Genomic DNA, 26,357 nt, shown 5'->3' on the forward strand with positions numbered 1-26,357 from the left:
CTGATATATATATATATTTCTGTATCTCTGTTTCAGAACCACACACAAATACTTTCTTTAATAAAAATCCTAAAGAGAACATCTTGTCAGCATTCTGATCAATGCTCCGTGGTGGCTGCAACCATTAAAGGACCAATCAATTATACAGTCCTTACCAATCACCATAACAGCTAATCTTTTACATTATAGCGATGACGCTGGCAGTGACGATTCTCTCAGACCAATCAGTGATCTACAGTGTTTTCGCGTCACGTTTTGGTATCAGCTCGGGTCGCTTGGAACCCCAAACGAGGTTGTACTAAAAAATCAGTATCGGGTACTACGTACTGCACCTAATGGAAAAGGCCCCAAAAGTAAGCTGACCCAACACAAACCAAACCATGGGGTACTATGTAATGGGAAAGCGCCATAAAATTGCATCTATTGTTTCTCCCTCTCCATCTCTTCTTCCTGCACTTTATAGACTATAGACCAAATTTAATCTTTCTTAAGTGATTAACTAAATCAGTTTGCAGGGTTCTGCTTTCACATTCATTTTGCTTGGTCTTGAATCTTCTGGTAGTGTTTCTCTAAATGTTTCAGTAATACCGATCAGACTCTGAGCTTCTCATTCTCTGCCACCTTGTTTGTTCTGATAACGGATCCTCGGATGGATTTCCCGGAACGCTGCAGCAAAGGGATCCGCAGTGGAGGCAGGCATAGAGCCAGAGTTTCGGTTTTCTTATTAAACCCATTTGTTGTCCACACATCCTGACAGAACCACTGCACTCGGCCTGTTGTCTATACTTAAAGGAAAAATTCCCTCGTCATTTGCTCACCATCATGTAATTTCCAGCCTCCATGACTTTTTCTTTCTGAATCAGTTTTTAAAGAATATCCTGGCCATTAAAAAAAGCTATGTTTAAGGTGCTGTCTTGTCATTTTGAGGCTTGACATCCCCAGTCCCCACTCACTGTCTAAATGTAGAAATAAGTGGTCAGGATATTCATCACAGTTTGTGTTCCACAGAATAAGAAAATTCATACATGTAGGAAAGAAATTATGAGCATTTAAAGATTTACAGTATTTGTGGATGAACTGTTCCTTTAAATCTCTCCTGGATGCATTCAATGATCCCAAAATAGATTGGGGAGAGAGTTACTGATGCATACGCCATTACAATTTGTTGTCAAGTTAATCACAAAAGCTTCAGTCATTCGTCCCGAGAGACTGCATTCCGGCACTCTGAATAGCAGCCCTGATGTTGAGAGACTGAAATACAATAAGTTACATTCATGTGTGCTGGAAAATCTTAAAACAGCCGGTCAGTCTGTTGATCAATGTAGTAAAGGTGATATTCGTGGAAGCCGTGCAGATCATTGTGGACTACACAGGAAGCCCCTAAAGTGTGTGTGATCATGATTGTTTTTCCTTCTTCTGGAATCCAATTTATCTCTTCCCCAAACAACACCCATAACACACACAGGCTTTCTGATATTACTTAGGGGGCTTTCACACTGCCAGTTTAGTTCAAAACAGGGCACAGTTTGAATGGAAAAACATGTAATGTGAAAGCTGTCATGCAGAGCCGGGAGTGCACCGGGGGACCGAACCTGATGCAATAAACTACCTTTTGCAATAAAACTGGCGTGGTTTGCGTATTTATGAGAGCACTTCGACACCGGTACGCTCTCGTCTAGGAAGCAAAGTAACCTGCCATTTGTAGTTTTAGCCTAGTGGTTAAAGAGTCGTGCTTGTAACCTGAGAGTAGCTGGTTCAAAAACGTTAAAACGTTCCAGTCAATCACGCCTCACATTCGCATGTTTACCACATGATGTCACTATGAACGCCGAGAGAAGTTTGTCTTCTTGTGCCAATTAGGGCAGAAACACTTGCAGGATATTTTTACATTCATGTTCATACATATTACGTGCTGTAAACGTAGTTTAAAGTTTGTTTGTGGTTCTAGTTACTCTGTGAAGGGCTAGTCGCCATCTTCTCCGTGATGTCAAATGATGCGTCTCGCTAGTCACATTAGCTGCACGAGACAGAGCGACAGGCTACCATTCATTTTCAATGTGAGTGCCCGTTTTCCAGCGACGAGCTCGCCGCTGCGCCGAGTAATGTGGGCCCAAAATAGACAAGAAGGCTATTTTATGCAAATGATGAGCGATGCGACAAAGCCACTGCCAATTGGAGTGTAGGGGCAGCATGACGCTGGTCTGTGGCTCGAGTCGAAAAAAAATTCAAGATGGAGGAAAATGCATATTTCTGTATATATCTGATAAGTTTGGCATTTTATCTCATATATTTTGTTACTTTTATCGAGAAATGAATACTTTTAAATCCAAAAACATTGTTCTTGTTACTTAAGAATACCTCTAAAGTGACACTTAACACTGCTTTTAGATACTAGCCAAGGAACGCCCATCAAGCGAATGTGTGTCGCTTGGTGTCGCTCACTTTTGTAGCTAACCCTCGGACGTTATCGCCGTGTGTCGCTTGTCTCTTTCAATGAGGCGTTTCTAAATCTGCTTGTCATAAACAAATGAGTACCATCCACGCCAGTAACTGACGAGAGAAGGATGACGTGAACTTCACTGCTTTGTTCTCATTGGTAGTCGCTCCCGAAAGTCGCTCGACATTTGCATAAAGTTAAACTTTTCTTAACTTTCTCGCGTCGCTGGACACGCCCATACGGTCGCCAACGGTCACTTTTGCTCATGTCGCCGGAAGTCGCCAGGTTTCCATTGAAATGAATGAGATCGCGTCACTCTGCTACTGCCTGTCGTTGGCTGTCTGAATGGGGCGTAATGTGACTGTAGGGTCAGGGTTGATCGATCAGCCCCAAGTTGAGAGGTTGGATACCCGACTTCGTTTGACGTTCCAGACGTTTACTTGTGGGTTTAGGGTCAATAAACCTGGCAACTCATGAATTCCGCATTCCAAAGCACATATGGAAAGCTGTCGCTCTATCTGCTGTGCATGATAACAAAAAATATGCTGGGTCAAAATTGCTGAGTTTTACATTTTCTTGTATGTGTGCATTGGTGATTAATACAAGTGCACTGGAGTAAAGCGTCCAATGCAACTGTTATATCGTCGTTTAGCTCAGATAGCTCACAAACTAGCGCTTTAGCTCTTCCTCTAGTTTAGAGCAGACAGTCAATCAGAGGTCAGTTACCCACAATCCACATTTCCACTTGGTGAGATTAAGCCAACAGGTTGATGCCTACGGGATTAGCAGTCTGTCTTGCATGATTAAAAGACTTGTTACCTACAGTATCCTTTGGCTCTGTGTCATGGTTCAGCAATGAGTCATCGAATTTTAGTCTTTCTTATGAGCAAGCCTGAACTCGTTCATTTAAAACTTTGTGATATGTTTTGGAGACATTTAGTTATGTATAATCTTCTTCTTTTCTGCTTACCGAAGATCGGTTTTAACATGATAAGAGATTAGATTCCTGGAGTTTTTAATTTTTGACAGATTTTGTCCTGTTCATTGTATTCTCTCAATGCTTTTTTTTATTTATACACTAAATTCAATATAATTTCTATATATAATTTCAGATGAACTTTTCAGCTGAAGTTGGAATGTTTTTCACAACAGTAATGGTTTTCCCTGTTGTTACTGTTCATCACACCACCACTAAAACACAATTTTTTAATTTGACGCAACATGTAATCAACAGGATAATATGATAATAAAGCATATTTGGCGTGCTGTCCGAGGGAAGGGCTCGAGCTCGGAATATTAGCCTGAACCCAGAGAACTTCCCTCTTAGGAATAGATATACCAGCTGAGAGTGAGGCGTTGGGTTGGAGGAGGGATGCTGCAAAAAACTGCCACGAGAGAAAGGTGAGGAATGGTTATATATAAAGACCTCTTTCTTCGCACTGATTGGTTGGATTACATGACCCTGTGCCTCTTGAACTTAGTTAAATAAACTTCACTTGATAAATGCCACAACTTTCTCAAATTGCTAATATTATGGCTTTGTCCAGACAAGCCATACAAAACACAGTGTACATGGATCATTCTGCTAAATGGATCATTGGTTGGTTTATTGATTGATTGATTGATTGATTGATTAATTGATTGGTTCTTCTTTAATGCCACTCTGGATCAATGAGTTGTGAATTGTTGTTTCAGCTTTGCATTGATTTTAAAGCTATCATTTGGTGCTATTTTGGTTCCTGGGGTATGCACATGTACGAGAGACGACTAAAGTGGCTGCGGATCTTATTTAAAGGGACATTCCACTTTTTTTGAAAATATCTACATTTTCAGCTGATCTCCGGTTCTGGCGCTAGCACTTTTAGCATAGCTTAGCACAATCCATTGAATCTGATTAGACCATTAGCATCGTGCTCAAATAACCAAAGAGTTTCAATATAGTTACATTGTGTACTAAGACCGACGGAAAATTAAAAGTTGCGATTTTCTGGGCAGATATGGCTGGGAACTATGCTCTCATTCTGGCGTAATAATCAAGGACTTTGCTGATGTAACATGGGGCAACAGGCGTAGTGATATTACGCAGTGCCGAAAATAGTCCCCTGCTTTTGAAAGTAACCAAGGGGACTATTTTCGGGGACTGCGTATTAGCACTACGCCTGCTGCAGCCATGTTACAGCAGCAAAGTCCTTGATTATTACAACAGAATGAGAGTATAGTTCCTAGCCATATGGGCCTAGAAAATCGCAACTTTTAATTTTCCGTCGGTCTTAGTACACGATGTAACTACAGAAGAGTCAAGTTTTAAATAGCAAAATATTAAAACTCTTTGGTTATTTTTAAGCGCGATGCTAATGGTCTAATCAGATTCAATGGATTGTGCTAAGCTATGCTAAAAGTGCTAGCGCCATACCCAGAGATCAGCTGAATGGATTTCAAAACAGTAAAAATCAAATGTTTAACTCTAGGGGAGCTGGAAAATTAGCATATTTTCAAAAAAAGTGGAATCTTCCTTTAAGTTATGATAAAGCTAACTTAAATGGTTGCTATTGTTTATTGATATTAGCAATATTGTTATTGGCTCTGAACAGTGTCGCTGTACTGTAGCTATACCTGTGCCTGTTGTAAAGTGCTATGCACAGCTTTATCCTGCGTAGTGTAGCTCTGATCATAATCAACAACTTCCTGTTGTCAAAGTTGACTTCCTGTGTCTTTGCTTTTTGCCTTTTATTTGTAAATGCTAAGTAACTTTAGCTTATTTTATCACAGACTCACAAATATTGTTATTTAGTATTGGTTTTCCAAAAGTAGACATTCATAAAAAAATCGGATGCTAATGCAACTTCTGAAACACAATGTGTCATATGCAAATGAGTCCATCTGCATTAGTTGAATTTTAAACAGGAAGAGAAGTGAAGGATTTCTGTATCTGTCATGTTCTGACTCTTGTTCAGTCCTGATGTGGTCTTACAAGCTAATACAACCCCCATCTCTTTTATTCTCTCTCTTTTTGTTCTGTCTGTACAGTAGACCACCCTGCAGCTGAATCACGTGTATGATTTTCAAGGGTTTAATTATTTGTCAAACGCAGGTTGCTAAGAATATTTGTTGCAACCTTTCAGAATGCCCGGGGCTTTCTTTTGTCGGTATCACTTTGTGTTAATGTGTGCGTTTGTGTGTATGTGTCGATAGAGTGTGCATCACTCCGCATCTCCATAGCAACCAGGCGAGGGGTGTCAAAACAGGGCCCAGAGAGGGTGATTTTCACAGCCGCTCACAGAGAGCAACGTAAGCACAGATGCTCAAAGAGAAATAAACCGGTGAAGCACGCTAGCCCACACACACATTGCTTTTTATTCTATGTTACTCAGATTGTTTAACTTATATCATGTCTACTTTTTTGTATTTGTTGCAATGGGAGCGAATTAAAGTCCTGGCCTGATAAACCCCAATTTAGGGTTTGGGTAAGTGATGATGTGCTCTCTGTGTTTAAACACATCTTGGTTTTGGATCAGGGATGCGGCATGCAGAGAATTGAAGTGTACGTGTACGCTTGTTTGTGAGGAAGGGGGAGCTGCGTGCTGTTACGCTAACACTGCACCGTCCCCTGCATACCAGCGAGAATAGAGACGTTTGAGCCAGCCACGCAGCAGCATTCATGCATATGGGTGTCAGCATACATCTAGCTGATTCAAGCTGATATATGTTTGAATTGTGTCAAACGTTTTACACTAATGCATTTGGCAGAAGCTTTTATCCAAAGTGCATTCAAGGTATACATTTTTTTTTCATGGGATTAAAGCTGGATTACAGGAACATGTTCATATTGCATTTCATTGAAGAAATAGGTAAAGATGTCTTTTTATCTTTTGTTAGGGTACTTTTACATCTGTAGTTCGGTTCATTTGGTCCAGAGTCCGGACCAAAGGCAAAAAATGATGCATTGATTGTAGCTATTTTAGCAGTTTTGGCTACTTTTCACAAAACACTGATTGCTCTGGGCCGAACCAGTTGGGAAGAACCAAAATGCAGTCATGTGATGTGTCGTGGCATGTATTTGAACGTATTTCCTGCTTTTCAATTAGTCAGAATCAAAGTGAGGGAAATTTCAATGTAACCCCGGAAGTAAACAAAAGAGGAAAATACAGTAGACATTGCGCAACTGTTTATATACTGTAATATAGAGAGACGACTCGTGGTCATTATATACTACATAGTTTGTATACACTATTTTAGTCAAACTATTCATTTCAAAATTGAAGCGCAGATGCGGCTTAAAAAAATAAATTCATGCACTGTAAATGCCGAAGTTTGTCCGCAAGCTGCTATCAGGCTTGTGCTGCTTGTGCTATCCGTATACACAAACACTTCCTCATTCCACAGCGCAGCTGACTACGGCAGCTGGATTAGTTGTGCAGCACTTTTTGCAAGGAGGTCAGTTCCGCTCCAGAGTTCGTTTGAAAGCGTACCTCTTCAAGGAGGTCTCGGTCCCCTTGTTTGGTTCACTTTTGGTGCGCACTCAGGTTTGATTGCTGCGTTCTCACCTGCCCAAATTAACCGCACCAAGTAAGCTATCGAACTCTGGTACGATTCAACAAATTTACTAAGGCAGGTGAGAAAGCACCCTTAAGGGGGTCGCACACCGGACGCGCAGCTCAGCGCCGGATTGAACAGATTGTTTTTTATGAGTATACGCACACCGGCGCCGACAGGTGGCGCCCTTCCACGCCGCCCAGCTACGACTCAGGAAGTTGCTCAAATCCCTGTCGCACCACAGAACGCCACATAGTTTAACATTTAATAACAGCATATTTGTCCCAAATCAATAATGATTAACATTGGCTGCTAACGTATATTTTGCATTTTGAAGTAGACGCTATCTGACGAAGCTTGCGCTATTTAATGTGCACTTCCGGTTTACGATACCTCCGAGTTTGTCCTAGACGCGACTCGATGCAGCGCTGAGCTGCGCGTCCGGTGTGCGGCCTCCTTTAGGGGTGCTTCACACATCACGTCTTTTGCGCACTCAAGTTCGTTATTTCAAATGTAGGCGTGCTCATAATGGAAGCGACACGCACTCGGTGTGACGCACTCATTTTTTTTCCAGACGCGTTCGCACCGCATCAAGTTAAAAACATTTCAACATTTCACCGCAGGTCATTTGACAAGAACCTAGGTGCCTAGCGTTTTCCATGTCCACTGTGTATGTTTTTTAGTGCCAACTAGTGGTGAGGTGGTTTGAAATGCATAGGGAAGCTACAGTAGGCCCCACTAAACAAACATGTCATCATCTGAGACAACGTAGGGACAAAACATGCTGTTTAGGACAGTTTGTACGTTTAGGACTACTGTAGAAACATGGCGGTGCGAAATGGCGACTTCCATGTCCGTAGTTTTGTATATTATATTGCATTTCTGTCAAGAGATCCTTCTTAAAGTTACATAGTGCACCTAGAATTGGCATAATTTGTCTCAAACAGAAAGTGGGCCACAAAGCTCACTGTAAATAAGGGTCTTATCATTACGTTATAGGTAAATTATGGTACTCTAATAAGTTTAAATAAACACATCACACACATTTTGTGTAAAATTGATTTGATTTCATTTATTTAAACTTTTCAGTTTGGAATTAATTATGATATTTATGATCAACATTTATCTAGCTTCATCCACCCTGTTTATTTTTTCCTCTTGCCTTAATGCAGTGCATTCTGGGATTTCCTTCCCCAGTAAGGATGCTATAAACATGCAATGCTGCTTTATAATTTGGTTAAAATTAGCTACCTTAGCTGCTAACATAAGTGATGTCTTAAGGTCGAATAAGCTGTCTATGTACCCTGACTCTCTTCTTCTGTTTTAATAAATGGAGCTCAAAAGGGTTGCATGTGCTTTACACATCTGGACTTTGAATTTCTATTTTCACATCCAACATTCCTTGTGAGACAGACAGAGAGAGGTGCAGAAAGGGATACACTAAAAGAGACTGAGGAGATGGAGGACTTCTGTCAGAAGTGCAGCACATGACAGACAGTCCACAGATGGCACTTGGCACCGGACAGTTTGATTTGGCCCGAAACATGAGTGACTAAATCCCAAACTTCTGAGCTGAATTCAAAGGCAGGATCGTCGGTCTGATATCTTCAGTAAACAATAACATATGCAGTGTCACTGGGAATATGGTGGGAATAACATAAATTGTTTTATAGACATTTTTATTTGTTTTTGTAAAACAAATTGCCAATACCAATATATTGTGGGTCATCATAAGACCACCTTTCTGACTGTTTCACAGCCGTCATGAAAAAGGAATAAATACAAAGATTAAGGGGGAGGTGCAGAATGAGAAAAGAAAAAATGGTACAGCGATGCCTTAATCACAATCGCCAAGCCGTTGCTATGGAGACAGAGACATGTGAACAGGCCCATGGCATTCACAGTGAGGGTGCACCGACCTGCTGTTCACTTTGGTTCTGAGATATAGGGAATATTTTTAGAAAAATTATTTGAGAAAGAGAGGAGTGACCCATGGAGACAGAGGTATTAAATCGAAATAAAACATTGTATATTATATCTGATCACTGATCAGTCTACAGGGTAGCTGATCTAAATCAACTATAGATGTACTACCAGCTGGTGGACCTGGTTTTGACCTGAATAAACATCTTGGCCAAAGTAGATCTTGGACCAGCAACAAACCATTCATCATGTTCCAAAAACCAACCTTAGCACCCAGGTATGACCTGGTTTTCCAGCAGGAAAGATATCAGACATAAATAATGTTAAAGCCAGGGACAGCTTTGTAAACAAATAGAGCTGTTTTATTGAATTCATAGAATTTTAGTATACATTTTAGTATATATTTTTTCACCTGCTGCACGCGCCCACCACGTCTGTCAGCAGGACACAGCGGAGACGTTTCTGACTTATTAAAATAAATATGGAATTAGAAAAAATTTAATTTATTTTAGAAAATATGACACGTTATAACTATTCAACAGTATATCAAATTAATCAACCTTAGAAATATAAGCAACATAAAACGTTTAATATTAACACACAACATAACTTATAGTAATACAAAAATTGTGACAAGAATTTTTTTCCTGCTAAATACACACTTTTATTTAATAAAGGTTTTAATTGTTTATTTTAGAAAATCCAGCCGTTATATGTAGCCTTTGCAGGCACGCAATGAATCTTGGGATAGCCTCGGCTGTTATGGATCCATTCGTTCTATCCTTAAAGGTGCAGTGTGTAAATTTAAGTGCATCTAATGGTGAGGTTGCAAATTGCAACCAACGTTTCAGTCCACCGTTCACCAAAACGCATAGAGAAGCTACAGTACCCACCACCAGACAAATATGTCATCGTCGGAAACATCTTAGTAAAAACGTTTGTCCTTTAAGGGCTCCTGTAGAAACATGGCGACACAAAATGGCAACTTCCATGTAAGGGGACCCTCGGTGTATGTAGAAGAAAACGTCTCATTCTAAGGTAATAAAAACATAACGGTTCATTATGTCAGGTGTTTATACACCACTGATAATATAAACTTATAAAAGTTACACACTGCACCTTTAACAGTGCAGAGAAATAAGGATGCATTTTGAGGCTTCATTCTAAGCGTCCTTTGAATAGGGACGGCCTTACTAGCCTCAAGTCGCGCTGCTGTGACGCAATCGGTCTTAGAATACGTCCTTAGAAGGTCACAGCCTTCAAATTAGGACACAGCCATTGACTCCGGTCCTTTAAATTATTTAAAAATAATGCAACCCATGGTGTAACGTATTACCACCTTAGGTGTGCATTATATTTTAATAATTCAGCAGCCCATTGTCTATTATTCCTTATTTATGCCACAGGCTGCTGAATGCTTCATTGTCATTGGTTGAGAAACGTCCTACGGGTGTGATTATTTTTCAGTTAATGGACACCTATGAAGTAGTTCCAGGTCTGTCGACCACATTAAAGTTTCATATCACTACACCATGTTTAACCAAAATAACAGATTTATTTACTTTCAACAAATAAAGAATAAATATTTGTGTTGTAGCGAAAGAAATGAATTGAAAAGAATGAAAATAATTCAAAAGAAAATGAATACAGTAAATAAACACTGAATGTGTGGAATAATTGATTCCGGTCCATTGAATTATTGGAAATTAATGCACAATATTAAAAAAGCGTAAATTAACAGCTTGTTGTCAATTATTCCTTACTTATACCACGGGTCTGTTGAATGCTGTATTCTGATTGGCTGAGAAATGTTCCGTGGGTATGCATTAATTTCTGATAACCGCACACCTAACTTGTCAAATGTCTTAAAAATAGGCACCAGGGCAATGTTTGTGGTAACCGTGGTATAAGAGGAATAATTGACTCCGGTCCTTTGAATTATTTGGAAAATAATGCACACCCACGCCAAGGTGTAACGGCACTCTTGCCGCATTGCACCTTGGGTGTTATTTTCTAATAATGTCGTCAATTATTCCTCACACATATTTTATATAATTGGTTAAAGGCAGGGTGCGTGATCTCTGAAAGCCAATGTTGACATTTGAAATCACCTAAACAAACACACCCCTACCCAATCGAATCTGGACCTTCATTTGATAGACCCGCCCCACACATACGCAACGCAGGCAATTATGTTGGTTAGTAGACACGCCCCTTACTGCTGATTGGCTACAAGTGTGTTTTGGTAGTTGGCCTGACTCTCTTTTCCAAAGTGTTTTTATAAAAATCATGCAACCCGCCTTTAACTTTCTAACCAATTTTTCGAACTTTATCAATCTGACAAAAAATCTTTCTACTGCATTATATTATATTAGCATAGTAATAAGTTTCGTTCATTTTTCAGTGACATTCTTATATAGTAAATATGAGGAATAGAATGAGACAAGAGGATTAAAATATTTGAAATGTGAATGATGAGCAGATGAAAGACAGGAGGCGAAATGAAAGGGGAAGAGAGTGATTGCGAAAGACACAACATGTGTGATTGTCTAGATTGAGGAAGTTAGAAATGACTAAAAAAAAAATGAAAAGAATAACAAAGTTAGACACTCAGATGTGCTGACTGGCTGCTTGCATTACTCGGCTACAATCCATTTTAACATCAGCATTTTTTGCTATAAAATAATTTCGCACTGCAGCAGGAAAAGAAAAAAAAACGGTCCTTGTTCTGATCAGTTAATTGGTTCATATTATGAATCAGTTCAGTGTTTGAATCATTGTTTTGTCATCATTTTGAGCAATAGAGGTTGACAAGGCAGCTGTCTTACACAATAGACTATTATATGTATGGTAAGCTTTTAATATTTCTAAAGACCCCAAACAGGAAATGTAACCACCAGTTTAGACGATCTGTTACAAGTCACACAAGCTTTACATAGACTGGCACACCGTTTCCTGTTTCGGTATTATAGCGCATATAGTGAATGATACTCCACAGCCTCTGTGGTGAATATAATGCTTGACTTTAAATAGTAAACTGCGGCTGTAGTTGCACAGTTAGTACCGCTCGAGGCGTGGGAAAAATCATTTACAGCTGAGAGTTTTTTGCAGCTCTGAATATTAACCATATGAGAACAGGAATCCTTATCATTTTTCATTCAGCTCATTATCCAGCCATCAATCAAGTTGAGATGGGCAAGAACTGATATTTTCATAATACATTGCAGGAAAGCCATGAAAATGTGTAGTAAGGAGGCCTGAACCTTAAATATCTCTTTTTCTGGTGTAGCTTCTGTAGTCAGGTTGATGTTGGTTCCACATCAACCTTCCTCTACTTACAGTACCTGTAAACTTTGTGGCAGGCATGTTCCTCTAGGGTGCTTCTGCTTCCTCTAGTTAACCGTTGTGGCATACATGTTATTCTGAGGAGAACCAACATCCTACAGAGTTTAGTTTCAACTCAAATCAAACACGTTTGACTTAAACTTTGTGTCACATGACAAGAAGTTTTGTCTTCGGTATTGTCTTCAGCTTTCCTTACAGCCGATGTTAATCAATTTGTACTGTACTTAATTCGTACTGTACTTTTTCTATAACCTTAATCCTGAAGACATTGGGCATCTATCATGCAAGTAATCATGCATTGTGAGTTGAGGCAAATAAACTAAACTTCCTGTCTGTCAGATCTTTTGTGATTTTGTCAGTCTGCTCGTTTTTCTCAAACATTTCGCTTTCGTCTTCTCAGGTTTTCACAACATACTCAAATGAGGATTATGACAGACGCAATGATGAGGTTGATCCTATGGCGGCTTCGGCCGAGTACGAACTGGAGAAGCGTGTGGAAAGACTGGATCTCTTCCCCGTGGAGCTGGAAAAAGGTACTCCATCTTTTCATTACCACAGTGCATTTGTAGATACTGTATGTTGTTTTAAAGTAACGCTTTAGCCAAATATAAACAACCCAAATATTTTCTCATACTTTCCTCACTCATGCCATCCCAGATGTATATGACTTCCTGTCTTCAGCTGAACACAAGACTTTATATTAACCTCCAAGACACAAACTTTGGTTTGTCTTTTTTCAGATTTCTACCAGCTACTTTTGGGTTGGGAAGAACCAATAAATATAATAACCAGATATTTTGAACTTGAAGCAGTGTATTTGTCCATGTTTGTGTACAACATGTTCCAGATACACAGAATTAAGTATTATAGTGCAAAAAACTAAAAAATGTGAGGTATTAGGACATTAAAACAACTAGAGATGCACGATTGACTGGCCATAAGTTGAAAAACTTTTTTTTTATTACGGCCGAATTACGAAAAGCCTTGATGGCATTTTCTTTTTGTCTTATCTCAGGTAAATGCCTGATAAAGTGCAATTTTTTTGCGCAATTTTACTGTATGCACAAAATGTGCCATTTGGTCTGGATTGTCTGTTTTTGTTTTGGTCTGTGTGATCTTGCCAGCTTACCCAATAGTGTATTTCGACACGGTTGCTTAAATGAAACCGCAATGGCTTATAAATGTGACCTTCGGTGGACGCAACCGGCGAAATGATTTGTAGATTGAAGCAGGTTTGTAATTTATAGACAACAAAAAACATTGCAAGCGTAAAAATGAGCAGATAAACGTATACTTGCCATCGTCAGATTACGGCCGAATTACGAAAAGCCTTGATGGCATTTTCTTTTTGTCTTATCTCAGTAAAATGCCTGATAAAGTGCAATTTTTTGCGCAATTTTACTGTACGCACAAAATGTGCCATTTGGTCTGGATTGTCTGTTTTTGTTTTGGTCTGTGTGATCCTGCCAACTTACCCAATAGTGTATTTCGACACGGTTGCTTAAATGAAACCGCAATGGCCCATAAATGTGACCTTCGGTGGACGCAACCGCCGAAATGATTTGTAGATTAAAGCATGTTTGTAATTTATAGACAACAAAAAACATTGCAAGAGTAAAAATGAGCAGATAAACGTATACTTGCCATCGTCAGTTGCGTTCCTGTGTGTGTCTGGCAACCCAAGATGTATATAGCTCTTTTAATATATGTAATGATAAACATGCATAAGACACAAGACATGTATCGATCACGATAAATACGATTAATTAAAAAAAAAAAACATTTAAAGGGGACAGAGAATGAAAAACCATTTTTACCTTGTCTTTGTTGAATAATGGTAGTCTACCCACATTCACAAACATACAAAAAGTGCTAAACATGCTAAACACCTCAGTCTCATAGAAATTCCTCTTTTAGAAATGTCAGCCAGAAAACAGCCCAATCTGAAAAACTGATGCTTATGACATCACAGGCATCTCACTGCCCCTCCACTTTAAATTAATTGGCTACATTTTTTGAGTAGCAGCAAAGTCAGCCAATCAGTAATGAGATTGCAAGTTAAGCCAGTAGGGGGAGCCAAATAGGTGCAAAACCACTTGTTTAAAATCCCCCACTCTAATAGAGTTATCTGACAGAGGTTTTTAGGAAGCTTCTAAGGCATTACGGACCCAAACAAAAAAATTTTTGTCTACATGTCACATCACAGAACAAGAATAAATACTCCGTTCAATCATTCTATGTCACCTTTAAGAGAACCAGTGAGATTCGAAGTTATCGATGTGCCGCCATATCTGAATAAATGATATATCAATCGCTAAATGACCTTGAGTTGAAAAATCGGAACTTTGGCAGATTTTTGTGCCGCGTTAACCAGTGACGTGATTAGTGGAAGCGAGCGGAGGAAGAAAAAACAAAAAACAACAATGGAGGACAATCATCATTGATATACGAGACATCTTCATACTTTTACAGGAATTAAAAGGATCTTGTTTGGAAGAAAGTGGGGGAGGGGGTCGAACAATCTAGTAAATTTACTCAATTCGAGCTATATACCCCTTTTCCTTGACGCTAATTTACATGTCAATGTCTAAAATGACTAAAATTTCATGCGTGAATGAAGCGAGTAAACTCAAAATGTTCAAGCGCCCAACTACGCGCAGCACGTTTTCGTCACCTCTTCCACGTCTGGTGTGAAACAAACAGTGTCCAAACACTTAATTTTGCTTCAGAAGACATTACTAGAATCAGTTGGATTACTGTGCCATGTTGACTCTCATATAGGAAGATACCATGACTGCATTTTTAAATAAAATGATTAGTTTGTGTTTGGTAACAAATACATCTGGAATGTAATGAGGGTGAGTGAATTATAAGAGAATTTTCATACTTGCTTGAACTATTTCTCCAAGTGTCCTTAACTTGCTGTTTTTGGACACATTTTGGACACAGTTTAACTCTGCTGTTGTGAGCAGCTTTTGCTGATTAGAAACTCTTGAGGGGTCAAACCAGTTTTGCTAAAGCAGTCTGACGGTTGCCATAGTTACACTGAATGAAATATCACTGCATAGAAATGGAAGTAATTGACAACCTTCATCCCCCGAGTAAACATTTTCGATTCAGTGCACGGTGACCTCGTGCGACACTGTTGTGATTGCTCAGCTGTGTAGCAAAATTTAATGTCAATCTGGAAGTCATCTGAGGATAAACAAACGAGATTAAAACTCACCGTTCCAAGAGGATCAGTCTAAATCAATACAGTCATTTATTAATAATTATAATCTCTTAAATCTGCTCAAATGATTTACAGTCGCAAGATTTATTCACTTGCTAATTTCAGCTCATAAGCTCATTATTTAGTTATTATCATCTAAAAGCCTTCAAGCTTAATTGAGTGCTGGTTTACGATTTCAATAGGAAGTTTTATTATATTATGATACGACTGGCTGGGTAAATAAATGGGTAATTGCAGTAAACCACCTCCATATCATCATGGGAATATATCTACATTTGTTATCGTTATGTTTGAAGGGATCCTTATACAGTGGCGGCTCGTGACTGCTCATCCAAGGGGCACAAATTCAAAATATGTGTTTGGAATGTCATGTGTGTTGCTCGAGTTTTCAAAATATTTGTTTGTTGCGTCATGTGAACCATGTGCATCACGTGTTTTGTCAAAATAAGTGCCTGCTAAACATGCGTCAAAACTGTTTATGATAAAAGAGACGCTCACGTTCACAAAATACACGCAAGACACTCCCTTAACAGTTAACTCTGATTATGCATGAGATTATGCGAGTATCTGGCAAACGCGAGCGTCTCTTTTATCATTAACCCTTTAGACGCATCTGAGGCAGGCACTTATTTTGGCAAGACACGTGATGTACACAGGACCACTCGGCGGGAAGAACACATATTTTGAAATGACAAACCACACACATGACGGGCTACATACATGTTGTGATGAACTTCGCATCAAGCGCCCTCGAAAAAAGAAGTCCCCGGCCGCCACTGTCTTTATATCATTTAAATCCTCCTATTTATGATTTATTCAGATCTTTCATATAAGCTCTGCATATGTTGAATTGTGATTTGTTTTTGGATCAGATAAAGACGGATTGGGAATCAGCATCATCGGAATGGGTGCCGGTGCAGACATGGGCCTGGAAAAACTAGGAATCTTTGTCAAGACGGTCACAGAAGGAGGAGCCGCCCATCGTGATGGAAGGTCAGTTAGAAAATGAAAGCATCTGAAGTAAGGAAAAGACAGGATTTATAGGCTGAGGAAAGAAACATCTTAGATGACATATGGGATGATCAAATAATCATTTTCAGTTTGGGTAGGAGTTGTCCTTTAACCTTCTTCATTAAACACTTCAGCATGCTATAATCAGCATAAAAATGGTAATATTGGTAGGTCAGAATTTTGACAGGAGTGTTGCATAAAATCATCTAACATCTGCGATGTCTTGATGTATTTTTAATAGCTTTTCCCATTAGAGTTGTGTCTGCGTTCAGAGTCGATGTATTATATGGCCATTATATGCGCACCTGTGACCATACATCAGTTAAATGCCGTATTATTTCACTAAGTTACTATATTGCTTGGCAACCACACCCATCTTGTGGTTCTTGTGGTTGAAGTATTGTTTATTCTGATTATTAATACATGTAACTATTGAATATTGGTTCATTTCATCATGTCATGGTGAAGAAGAACTCTTACGGTAAAGTTACTGTAATGCACAGCCTCTCATGGCTTTTTATTTTTAGTTGGTAATGGATGAGTAGAGATCATAGCGGTCTGAGGTTAGTTTTAGATACTTAGTCAGCACACACGTGGATGATCGGTGGGATCATAGTTTATTGATATCTGAGTATGTTATCTTTTTGAGTGATACATAAAGTGCACATAAAAAATGTCTATCTGTTAAACAATAACAATTCAGATAGCAATAACAGATTGGTTTTACTCGACTGTAACATTATATTCTTGAGCTCATGTTAGTATTTAGTAGATGGTAAAACATGACATTAGGCCCACCTGGATGCCATGGTAAACAACAATCTAATAAACAAGTGCTGAAATAAGCTGTCATCACCCAGAAAATGCCCCTGATTGGTTTTCCTGCTGTCAATCAAACATACAGGTGTCCTAATAGGCTGTATTTTCTGCAGGGCTGTATAGTTTGACATGTTTTATCAGTTAGATGGCTGGATCGATCACTTTAACAGCCTGGAATACAAGCAGAGGTTTATTTTAAGTGGGGCACTGATTCACGGCTGCTGTTGGTCAGTCTGTTTTACACTGATTTCTTTGGCCATGTCACTTTTTAACACATGAGAGTGATGAGATTTATCTGTAACTTGGCCCAGCAACCCATTTCACAGATGCGCGAGACATTATTGATTTCATCTGCTGTACTGAGCGTCCACACACACACACTTCTGTCCTCTTTTCTTTTTTAGGATCCAGGTGAATGACCTCATAGTGGAGGTGGATGGAACCAGCCTGGTGGGCGTGACCCAGAATTTTGCAGCATCCGTCCTGAGAAACACAAGCGGAACCGTCAAGTAAGAAACCAGCAACATTTGAAAAAGTTCACTTGTGACAGTTTTTAAGTATGCCAAAATATAGCAGAATTAGCCATATTTGCACATTTAAGATACAAATAAACTAAATTAAAAAATAACATAACATTGACTTTCTCCCGTTTTTCTGTTCCTCTTTAACATCGATTCGCTCATCTTTTCTGTGCTACTACTAAGCCGATATGGTTAGTTGTGGATTGACTTTGAGTGTATCAAAGAGAAAAAGAAAATGTTATTATTAGATGAGGCATAAGCCCAGTTGGACAGAACATGTTTAATAAAAACTTAAATTTTCCAGGCCCGGCTCCACAGGAGGCCAGGGTGGGCCTGGCCCACCCAATCAGAGGGTTGGCCCACCCTGGCCCCACACCACAAAAGTCAATATTTTGGCCAAAAATCGTCTCGGTTACGGATGTAACCCTCGTTCCCTGAAGGAGGGAACGGAGACGTCACGTCGTGACCGACGAATTGGGAACTCGCTTAGAGAGACCAATCTGCTTCGAATACTACAAAAAACGCCAATGAACTTGGCATTGAGATATTTGCATAATGCTGGCGCCGCCCCGCCAGGTGCGTATATAAGGCGCACGTGCAAATAAGGAAATCAGCTTCTGTTCGCTGAGAAAGCCGGAAGGTGACCGGCCTAAACAGCAGGTGGCAGCACCTGTGGCGACGGGACGTGACGTCTCCGTTCCCTCCTTCAGGGAACGAGGGTTACATCCGTAACCGAGACGTTCCCTTTCAGTCGGTCACTACGACGTCACGTCGTGACCGACGAATTGGGAATCCCTACCAAAACGCCACTAGGGGCTGACCTCTTCCAGTGTCTGCGTAAAGCCCTCCGGTTCCACTTAAGGATAAGGAGAATAGGTTTTAAGGCAGAAGGCCGGGCACTAGATGTTCCTTTAACCCACAGTAGTGCCAGCGACTGGGAAGCGCCCTACCAGAGCGGAATAGGAACGCTGCGGAAGCCACCGCCCCGTTAAGGGCTATTGGTGGGCGAAAGTCAACCGTAGTTGAGGTATAATGACAGCCGTGGCTGTGTAAGCAAAGCAGTGCTCTGCTAAGGGAAACGTGGGCTAGTAGGATTAACCCCACGGAATAATACTCACAAAGGAACCCGTTGGGACACAATGTGGGGCCCTGGCCAAACACGTAGGTTCGTAAGAATACAGCTAGTGAAAGGCTGACAACCAATGCTCCGCAACAAAGGTTGTCAAGGCAGTGGAGAGAGCAAATCAAACCATTACGCATTTTTGCTCTGTTAGCCTTCCATACTGAAAACTCAATTTGGAGCCTCAGTCGGAGGCTGCAAGCCGACCTGCGAGTCTGCTCTCCGTGCCCTCCCTGGTGAGGAAAGAACACGAGAGGATACAGGCTCGATACGAACATTGTAAAATCTAGTGAACGTATTAGGTGTCGCCCAACCCGCAGCTCTACAAATGTCTGTCAGCGAGGAACCACGAGCTAATGCCCAAGATGAGGCAACACTCCGTGTGGAATGCGCCCTCAGTTTAAGGGGGCAAGGAATGCCCTGCAAATTGTAAGCAAGGGCGATAGTATCAACTATCCAATGAGACATCCTCTGCTTAGTGACAGCTTTCCCTTTCTGCTGGTTACCATAACAAACAAAGAGCTGGTCCGAGGTCCTGAAGCTTTGCGTGCGGTCCACGTAGAATCGCAGTGCGCGTACGGGGCACAACAAAGCCTCGGTTGGGTTTGCCTGCTCCAAAGGCAACGCTTGCAAGCTCACCACCTTATCTCTGAAGGGAGTGGTGGGAACTTTGGGCACGTAGCCTGGTCTGGGTCTTCAGTGAGACAGCAGGACCAAACTAAAAACACGAATCGTCAACAGAGAATGCATGTAAATCCCCTACTCTCTTCATGGAGGCCAATGCTAGCAGGGTCAGAGTTTTCATTGATAAAAACTTCAGACTCGCAGACTGCAAAGGCTAAAATATGAGACCAGAAGGCTTCAGCACCATGGACAGGTCTCAGGAGTAAAGAGGGAGGGCGCGAGGGGTTTAGCCTACGAGCGCCTCTTAAAATGTAATAATTAAATCATGCTGGCCAACTGATCTGCCGTAGATAAGTGAGTGATGAGCAGAAATAGCGGCGATATCAACTTTAATGGCGGAGGGACAGCCTACCATCTAACCCATGTTAAAGATATAAAAGCATAATGTTAAAGGGCATTCTCTGGGTCCTCGCGTTGCGAAGAGCACCGGGTGACGAAAAGGTTTCATTAAGCGCGTAAGCCCGTCCTGTGGACGGTGCTCGAACCGCGTCGATGGTGTTAGATACCGCTTGCGATAAATCACCTAAACCTTGCGCGCGCTCAACGACCATACATGGACAGGTCGGGGCGCGAGTGCCAAATGTGCCCCTTCCTAAGAAAGAAAGTCCTTCCTCAGGGAAATCCGCCAGGGAGGGCTGTCGCGAGGAGCATTAACTATGAAAACCAATTCTTGGTCGTCCAGTACGGACGATTAATAAAAGGCTCTCCCCGTCCTGCCTGACTTTGCACAGTACGCAATAAAGCTCACTGGAAGGAATGCGTATTTACGCACCCCCCGCGGTCAGCTGTGTGCCAACGCATCCATGCCGGGGCTGCCCTCGGTTAGTGAATAAAATAGGCGACAGTGGGTATCGTCCGGCGACGCAAACAGATCTATCTGCGCACAACCGAACTTCTTCCAAATTAGCTGGACCGTCTGGGGGTGGAGTCGCCATTCGCCGGGGGCGCAGCTCGGAAGCGCGTACCGCTGTATTGAGCGATCCCGGGATGTAAATGGCACGAAGGGACCTCAGATGCTTCTGACTCCAAAGGAGGAGATGACGAGCGAGATGCGACAGGTGACGAGAGCGCAAAACCGCCTTAACGGTAAATAACGCAACAGTCGCAAAGTTATCGGTGTCGACAAATACATCCTTCCCTCGCATCTCCATAGCGGAGCGTACAAGTCCCAGATATACAGCGCACCGCTCGCGGCAGTTGGGGTGCTATGCACACCCCAGACTGCAGGCCCGTCATACGTGGCTGAACATCCCGTGCTTAGGGCATCGCATGCTACAGAATGCCAGGAGACCCCTCAGAGGCATATCTTGCTATCAGAAATGCTGGGTCTACTACGGGGAAATTTAAATGACACGCAGGTGTAGTGTTTACACAATGTATGCCGGTGCGCCACGCTCTCCTCGAGACTCGATCGTAAAGCCAACGCTGAAGCGGTCTCATATGACGCAGCTCGAACAGTGTCACGGCTGCAGCATGCTGTCATATGTCCAGGAGCTTCTGAAATTGTATCAGAGGGACAGCGTACTTCCCTCGAATTAAACCGAGGCAAGTCAGTACTGACTAGTTGCGCGCTATTGTAAAACACGCCAATTAGTTGATCGAGTCTAATTCCATACTTAGAAAAGGATCCTCTGCACGGGGCAAAGTTGCTCTTTCCCAGTCGACCTGATGACTTAAACGAGCGAGATGCCGAAGCATTAACTCTCTGTGTTCGCGCACGTCTGCCAAGAACGGGCTATTTATAAGTCAACGTAAATAAAGCAGAATGCGAACAACGCTCTCTCTCTGATATTTTAATGCCGTGACTAACACTTTCATGGATACACGGAGAGAGAGAGACAGCTCGAATGGTGTACTTAATATTAATATGCCCACCCCACGACGCAGAGCGAAAAAACGGTCTAAGGCGAGGGGAGATGGACACAAAAGTACACGTCTTACAGGTCTAAAGCTGCAACCGATCTGAATATTGAAATACGAGCCTCGGCGTTATCATCCAAAAAAGACCACCTCCGTAGAGCCGGGCGTAAATCAAATCGATCGTAACCCACCGCGTATTTCGGGTACTATGAGATAAAGGCTGGAAAAACCCTATCATCATATCATCATCTCGGTAAGAGGGACCGGCTCGATAATCCTTCGCCAGCAGGACATCGGCTTATGCACGCAGTACATGTGCATCGGATACTTTCACTATAGTGAAACGAAAGCCCGAGAATTCGGGGTTGTCCGGTAATTGTATTTCGTAACCGAGGCGGATCGTGCGTAAAACCCAACGAAACGGGCTGGGAACTGAAGCCAAGCACCCAGGCACCGTACGAGGAGAATTAACGACACTACCGAAGTACCCGCGGTGGGGCAGCGAAGCGAGGCAGGTGAAACTGCCGGTGCGTCTGCTGTGACAGCATAAGCATCTAAGTATGTGTGTGTGTGTGTGTGACACACTGACCTGAGCCCGCGGAAGGTGACGGTCGTCTGGTCTCCTCTGCGGAGAGCACAGACTCCGATGAGGGTGATGGTTGTCCGGTCTCTTCAGTGGAGGGCTCGGACTCCTCAGAACACCCGCTGGCGATAGAGGAGAGGTAGGGTGAGCTGGTGTGTGCCCGCTCACGGCTCTCTCGATCCTCTGGAGACCTGGAGAGGGAAGAGGAATGCACTCTATGTGTGGTTAAGTGGGTACCGGCTAAACAGCCGGTGGAACATATGTAAACCAAGAATTTTCCACCCGACCCTCTATCGGGGGAAGGAGCGAATCACCGTCTCCTGAAGAGTGATCCTCTGCCAATCCGGGTCGCCCGCTTACTGGCCACTTAAACTCCCGATTTCACGGGAAGCGGCTAAGCGGGCGGGGCGAGCTGCTGACGACCGGTTCCACCGCGCTGCCGAGATGGGGTCCGAGGAGGGGAACGAAGGTGGTCGCCGCAGCACGCCGACGGCGAGAGGCAGACTGAGGAGCCGGCGTGGTGGTTTTTACCAAGGGCAGCTCTCCTTCGCCGGGCATGACCTAAGAGATCGCCTCAGTCTGCGCAGTGGAGCTGTACGACTCCACGGCCTCGCCGAAGAGGCCGGTCTGTGAGACAGGAGCATTCAAGAAGTTGTTCTCGCCTGCGTCCGTCAGCCAGACACAGACAAAGGTGGCGATCTTGAACCACTGTGGTTAACATCGCACGACTGAAGGTCGCGGCTTCCCTCGTAAATCCTTGGTGAACCTGTAGCAACGTTATTGCGTGCAGGGCTGAAGCCGCCTCTCCGCATGCCTGACAGACAGCGCCCGTAACCGGACGACTGTCTACAAACACGGGAGGGAAGGGTTGGGTGGTCCCTCCAGGAACGCAGCTGCATCGCAACCCCCCGCTCCACTGAAGGGGTCCCCGCCCTTAGCGGCTCCCCTGGTGAGGGAGATGAGGGGTGAAAGCTGAAGCTGAACGACCGGATGGCCGCAAATCACGTCAGCTCTTCGTGCCGTCGGGAAGAAAGGCACAGGAGCAGAGGACTGAGAGGCCCGAGCAGCTCCGAAATACCAATCACGTGGGCAGTACGGTTCGGGCGGAGAGGGGTTAACCTCTCCAACTCTACCGTTTCCGCCGCTCGAGCGGGCACGGCCGCCATCTCCGGAACGACTCCACTTCGGAGGAAATTGGACACCCCTCTGATGCTGCAGAAGTGAACGGGACCAGGAGGAGGTCCAATGGATCGGCAGAAATCGTAGAACACGACTCTGCCGTCTCCACCGGAGCCTCAACCGGCTGAGGATGAAAGGCCGGTAGGTGGAGGACGTATCCTCCGTCCTACTCAGCGTAGTGATGCGAAGAGCGTCATGCGAGCGCTTGACAGCCGCACCATGGCGGTGTCAGCACTGCAAAGGCGCGGACAGCATTCCCGTAGAAACGTCAGTCGTCTCCGCAATCCAAGAGGGTTATGCTCTCACAGAGAGAACAAAAACTCCCCACGAGCGCAGCCTCAGAGTGCTTGATGCCCAAGCATGAAGACAGCGCTCGTGACCGAAACTGGAACCCTTATACCTCTCACATCCAAGATCGCACGGACGAAAAGCAATCCTGAAAAGGACGCCGATCTCCGAATATACGAGAGAGTGGCTGTCTTTAAAAAGACACAGAGCTCTCACGTATCACTCTTTAGGGAAATCACTCTTTAGGTGCTCAGCTGATGATGCGCACAGGGAAAGGCAACGCACACACTAAACTCAAAACAAAAAATATGCAGAGCAGTGGAATACTGCGAGCGTCCGCTGTGTTAGTACTGCTTGTCAATCAACTTCAGCAACCGTTCCCAGAAGAGCAGAGAGTAGCTTCTCAGTCAGATAAAGCCGGCTTTCGAAGCGAAAAAAGCTGATTTCCTTATTTGCACGTGTGCCTTATATACGCACCTGGCGGGGCGGCGCCAGCATTATGCAAATATCTCAATGCCAAGTTCATTGGCGTTTTTTGTAGTATTCGAAGCAGATTGGTCTCTCTAAGCGAGTTCCCAATTCGTCGGTCACGACGTGACGTCGTAGTGACCGACTGAAAGGGAACTGTAATGTTATACAATATTAACAGACATGAGAATAATTCTTAAGAAAAACAGCGTTTCAGATTAAATTAACACTTTTTGTTTGTAACAAGTTTGTTTTAGTTGATGTAAAAGTTATTTTAAAACAACTTCCCCTTTTTAAGAAAACATTGCAAGAATAAACCCAATTCTTACACTTCAGGGTTTACACAAGTAACAAGTTTGTTTTAGTTGATGTTATTTTAAAAGAACTGCCACTTTTTATCAAATCTAAAGTTACTTAATTGATACAAGATCTGTTAAGGGGGTCAAAAAATATTACAAATCTAAAAAGAGAGAATGTAAAAATAAACATTTTAACCATTTATATATATATAAAGTTACTAAATAGTTCCAAAATATGTACAAAAAATATATTAAAAAAGAAGAAAACACAAACACAACAATAAATGATATAATATTAAAACTATAGACAAGTGAGAGACAGGTCTTCACGAGTTCACTTAGATCTGAAAACCCGAGGTCCGACCCGAGACCTGATCGGGTTCGGGTCTAAAAGTTTCACGTGTGCCTCGGACACGGGTCGGGAATAATAAAAGCGGCATCGGGTCTCGAGTAATTTAAAATGAATGTATTTTTGCCAAACGGACCCGAGAAGACCCGAACTCTCTCGCGTGTGTGCGTCAATGTCCTTTTTAAACCTCTCATCTGTTTGCAAAGAGCGCTTTCGACATTATGTGACTGGCGGTAGGTTAATTTTTGTTGATACAGACATGTCAGTCAATTTTATATGTCCATTTTAGCGGTTACCTTGGTGTCTGACTGCTGTGAGTACGTCAGTGCCATTTACATTTGGGTCCAGTCGGGTTAAAAAAAATGCCACTAGTTCGGGTCGGACTCAGATCTAATTTTCTCGGGTTTGTCTCGGGTCGGGTCTTTCTTTAAAAAAAATTATTTATGTACGTCGGGTTCCGGTATAAAGTGATTCGGGTCATTTCGGGTCGGGTACATTTCTTTGGACCCGAGAAGACCTCTAATGTGAGATTAAAGCATTAAAGACCCCCCCCCATCTGTAGCCGGGCCTGTAATTTTCGTGAGATTGTATGGAGGTTATGGTACATTCACACAGGACTGAAGCGTTAATGCTTGATGGAAGGCTTGTCTGAAGCATGGCCAACAGCCAATCACAGTGGCCGCAACACATGCTCTGGCCTTGCATTGACGCAACATTGACAGATCCACAATTTAGTTCAGCAATGCATAATGTCATCCAAGTAAATGAGAAGCGTTAACGTTTTCGCCCCTTGTGAATGTACCGTTACTAAGACGTTGACAGTTGTTTGTTTTTTAAAAGAATGCTTAGACATTTGAAACGTAAATATTATTACCACTTAAAACAGCATAGACAATCAACCAGGCATTTGTATGTAATAAATCTGTCATGCTTCTGCTCTCCTGATTGGCTGGTGTTTTCTTGGTACAGGTTTGTGATTGGCCGGGAGAAGCCAGGGGAGCAGAGCGAGGTGGCCCAGCTGATACAGCAGACACTGGAGCAGGAGAAATGGCAGAGAGAAATGATGGAGCAACGCTACAACCCCTACATGGAGGAGGACGAAGAGGTGAAGTCTTTAACCAAGTAACAGTTTGTCAATGAGCAACAACAAAACAGGTTTTCTGTGCTTTATCTTGTAAAGTGTTTTATAATACAATATTCTCTACATCATTGCTTAAGTTAGACTGTAAATCCATTATGATCACAAGATTATGCACACTTTCAAATCCAATATTTTCTATACTATTTTTCTAATACAAACTACATCTTAGATTTGATAAGTTAAGGCCGAAGTATAGTCCATTTTTACGTGTAGGCAGGCCGAATTTTTGAAACCCTGTGTACATTGTACGCGTAGGTTGTGCATGCGCCTACAGGACAATGTAGTATGTAGCCCAGGAGAGGCATTGCATTTTGTCACAATACGCATGTGTCAAACGTCTGTGTACATTTGTGAGTCAAATGAACTTTACTTTGCAAGGCTGTGCATTCGACCGTGCACTTACATTCGCGCCCACGTTAAACAACACACTATACTCCAGGCTTTAGACTGGAAATCTATGATGATCACAGGACTGTCATCACAGTCTTGCGCCAAGTTGCCATGTGTTTCGCAACTGTTTTTTGGGCTGAGTTGGCTTTAAGAAGCTATTTGTTTCCGTATTGAA

The 26,357-nt window shown here is 42.4% G+C and overlaps 1 protein-coding gene across 2 annotated transcripts in view; it reads left to right on the top strand.

The window, feature by feature from the left end:
* Nucleotides 1–26,357, top strand: part of ppp1r9ba (protein phosphatase 1, regulatory subunit 9Ba) — a 62,391-nt gene that overhangs the window by 24,421 nt on the left and 11,613 nt on the right. For both annotated transcript variants that reach the window (XM_055194535.2, XM_055194534.2), the window contains exons 3-6: nt 12,639–12,771; nt 16,343–16,463; nt 17,705–17,809; nt 25,621–25,756. In XM_055194535.2, coding sequence (XP_055050510.2) covers nt 12,639–12,771; nt 16,343–16,463; nt 17,705–17,809; nt 25,621–25,756 — 495 coding nt within the window. The remainder of the gene's footprint in view (nt 1–12,638; nt 12,772–16,342; nt 16,464–17,704; nt 17,810–25,620; nt 25,757–26,357) is intronic.

The sequence above is a fragment of the Misgurnus anguillicaudatus genome, chromosome 19, assembly GCF_027580225.2.
Source record: "Misgurnus anguillicaudatus chromosome 19, ASM2758022v2, whole genome shotgun sequence".
In the NCBI taxonomy this organism is placed as follows: Eukaryota; Metazoa; Chordata; class Actinopteri; order Cypriniformes; family Cobitidae; genus Misgurnus; species Misgurnus anguillicaudatus.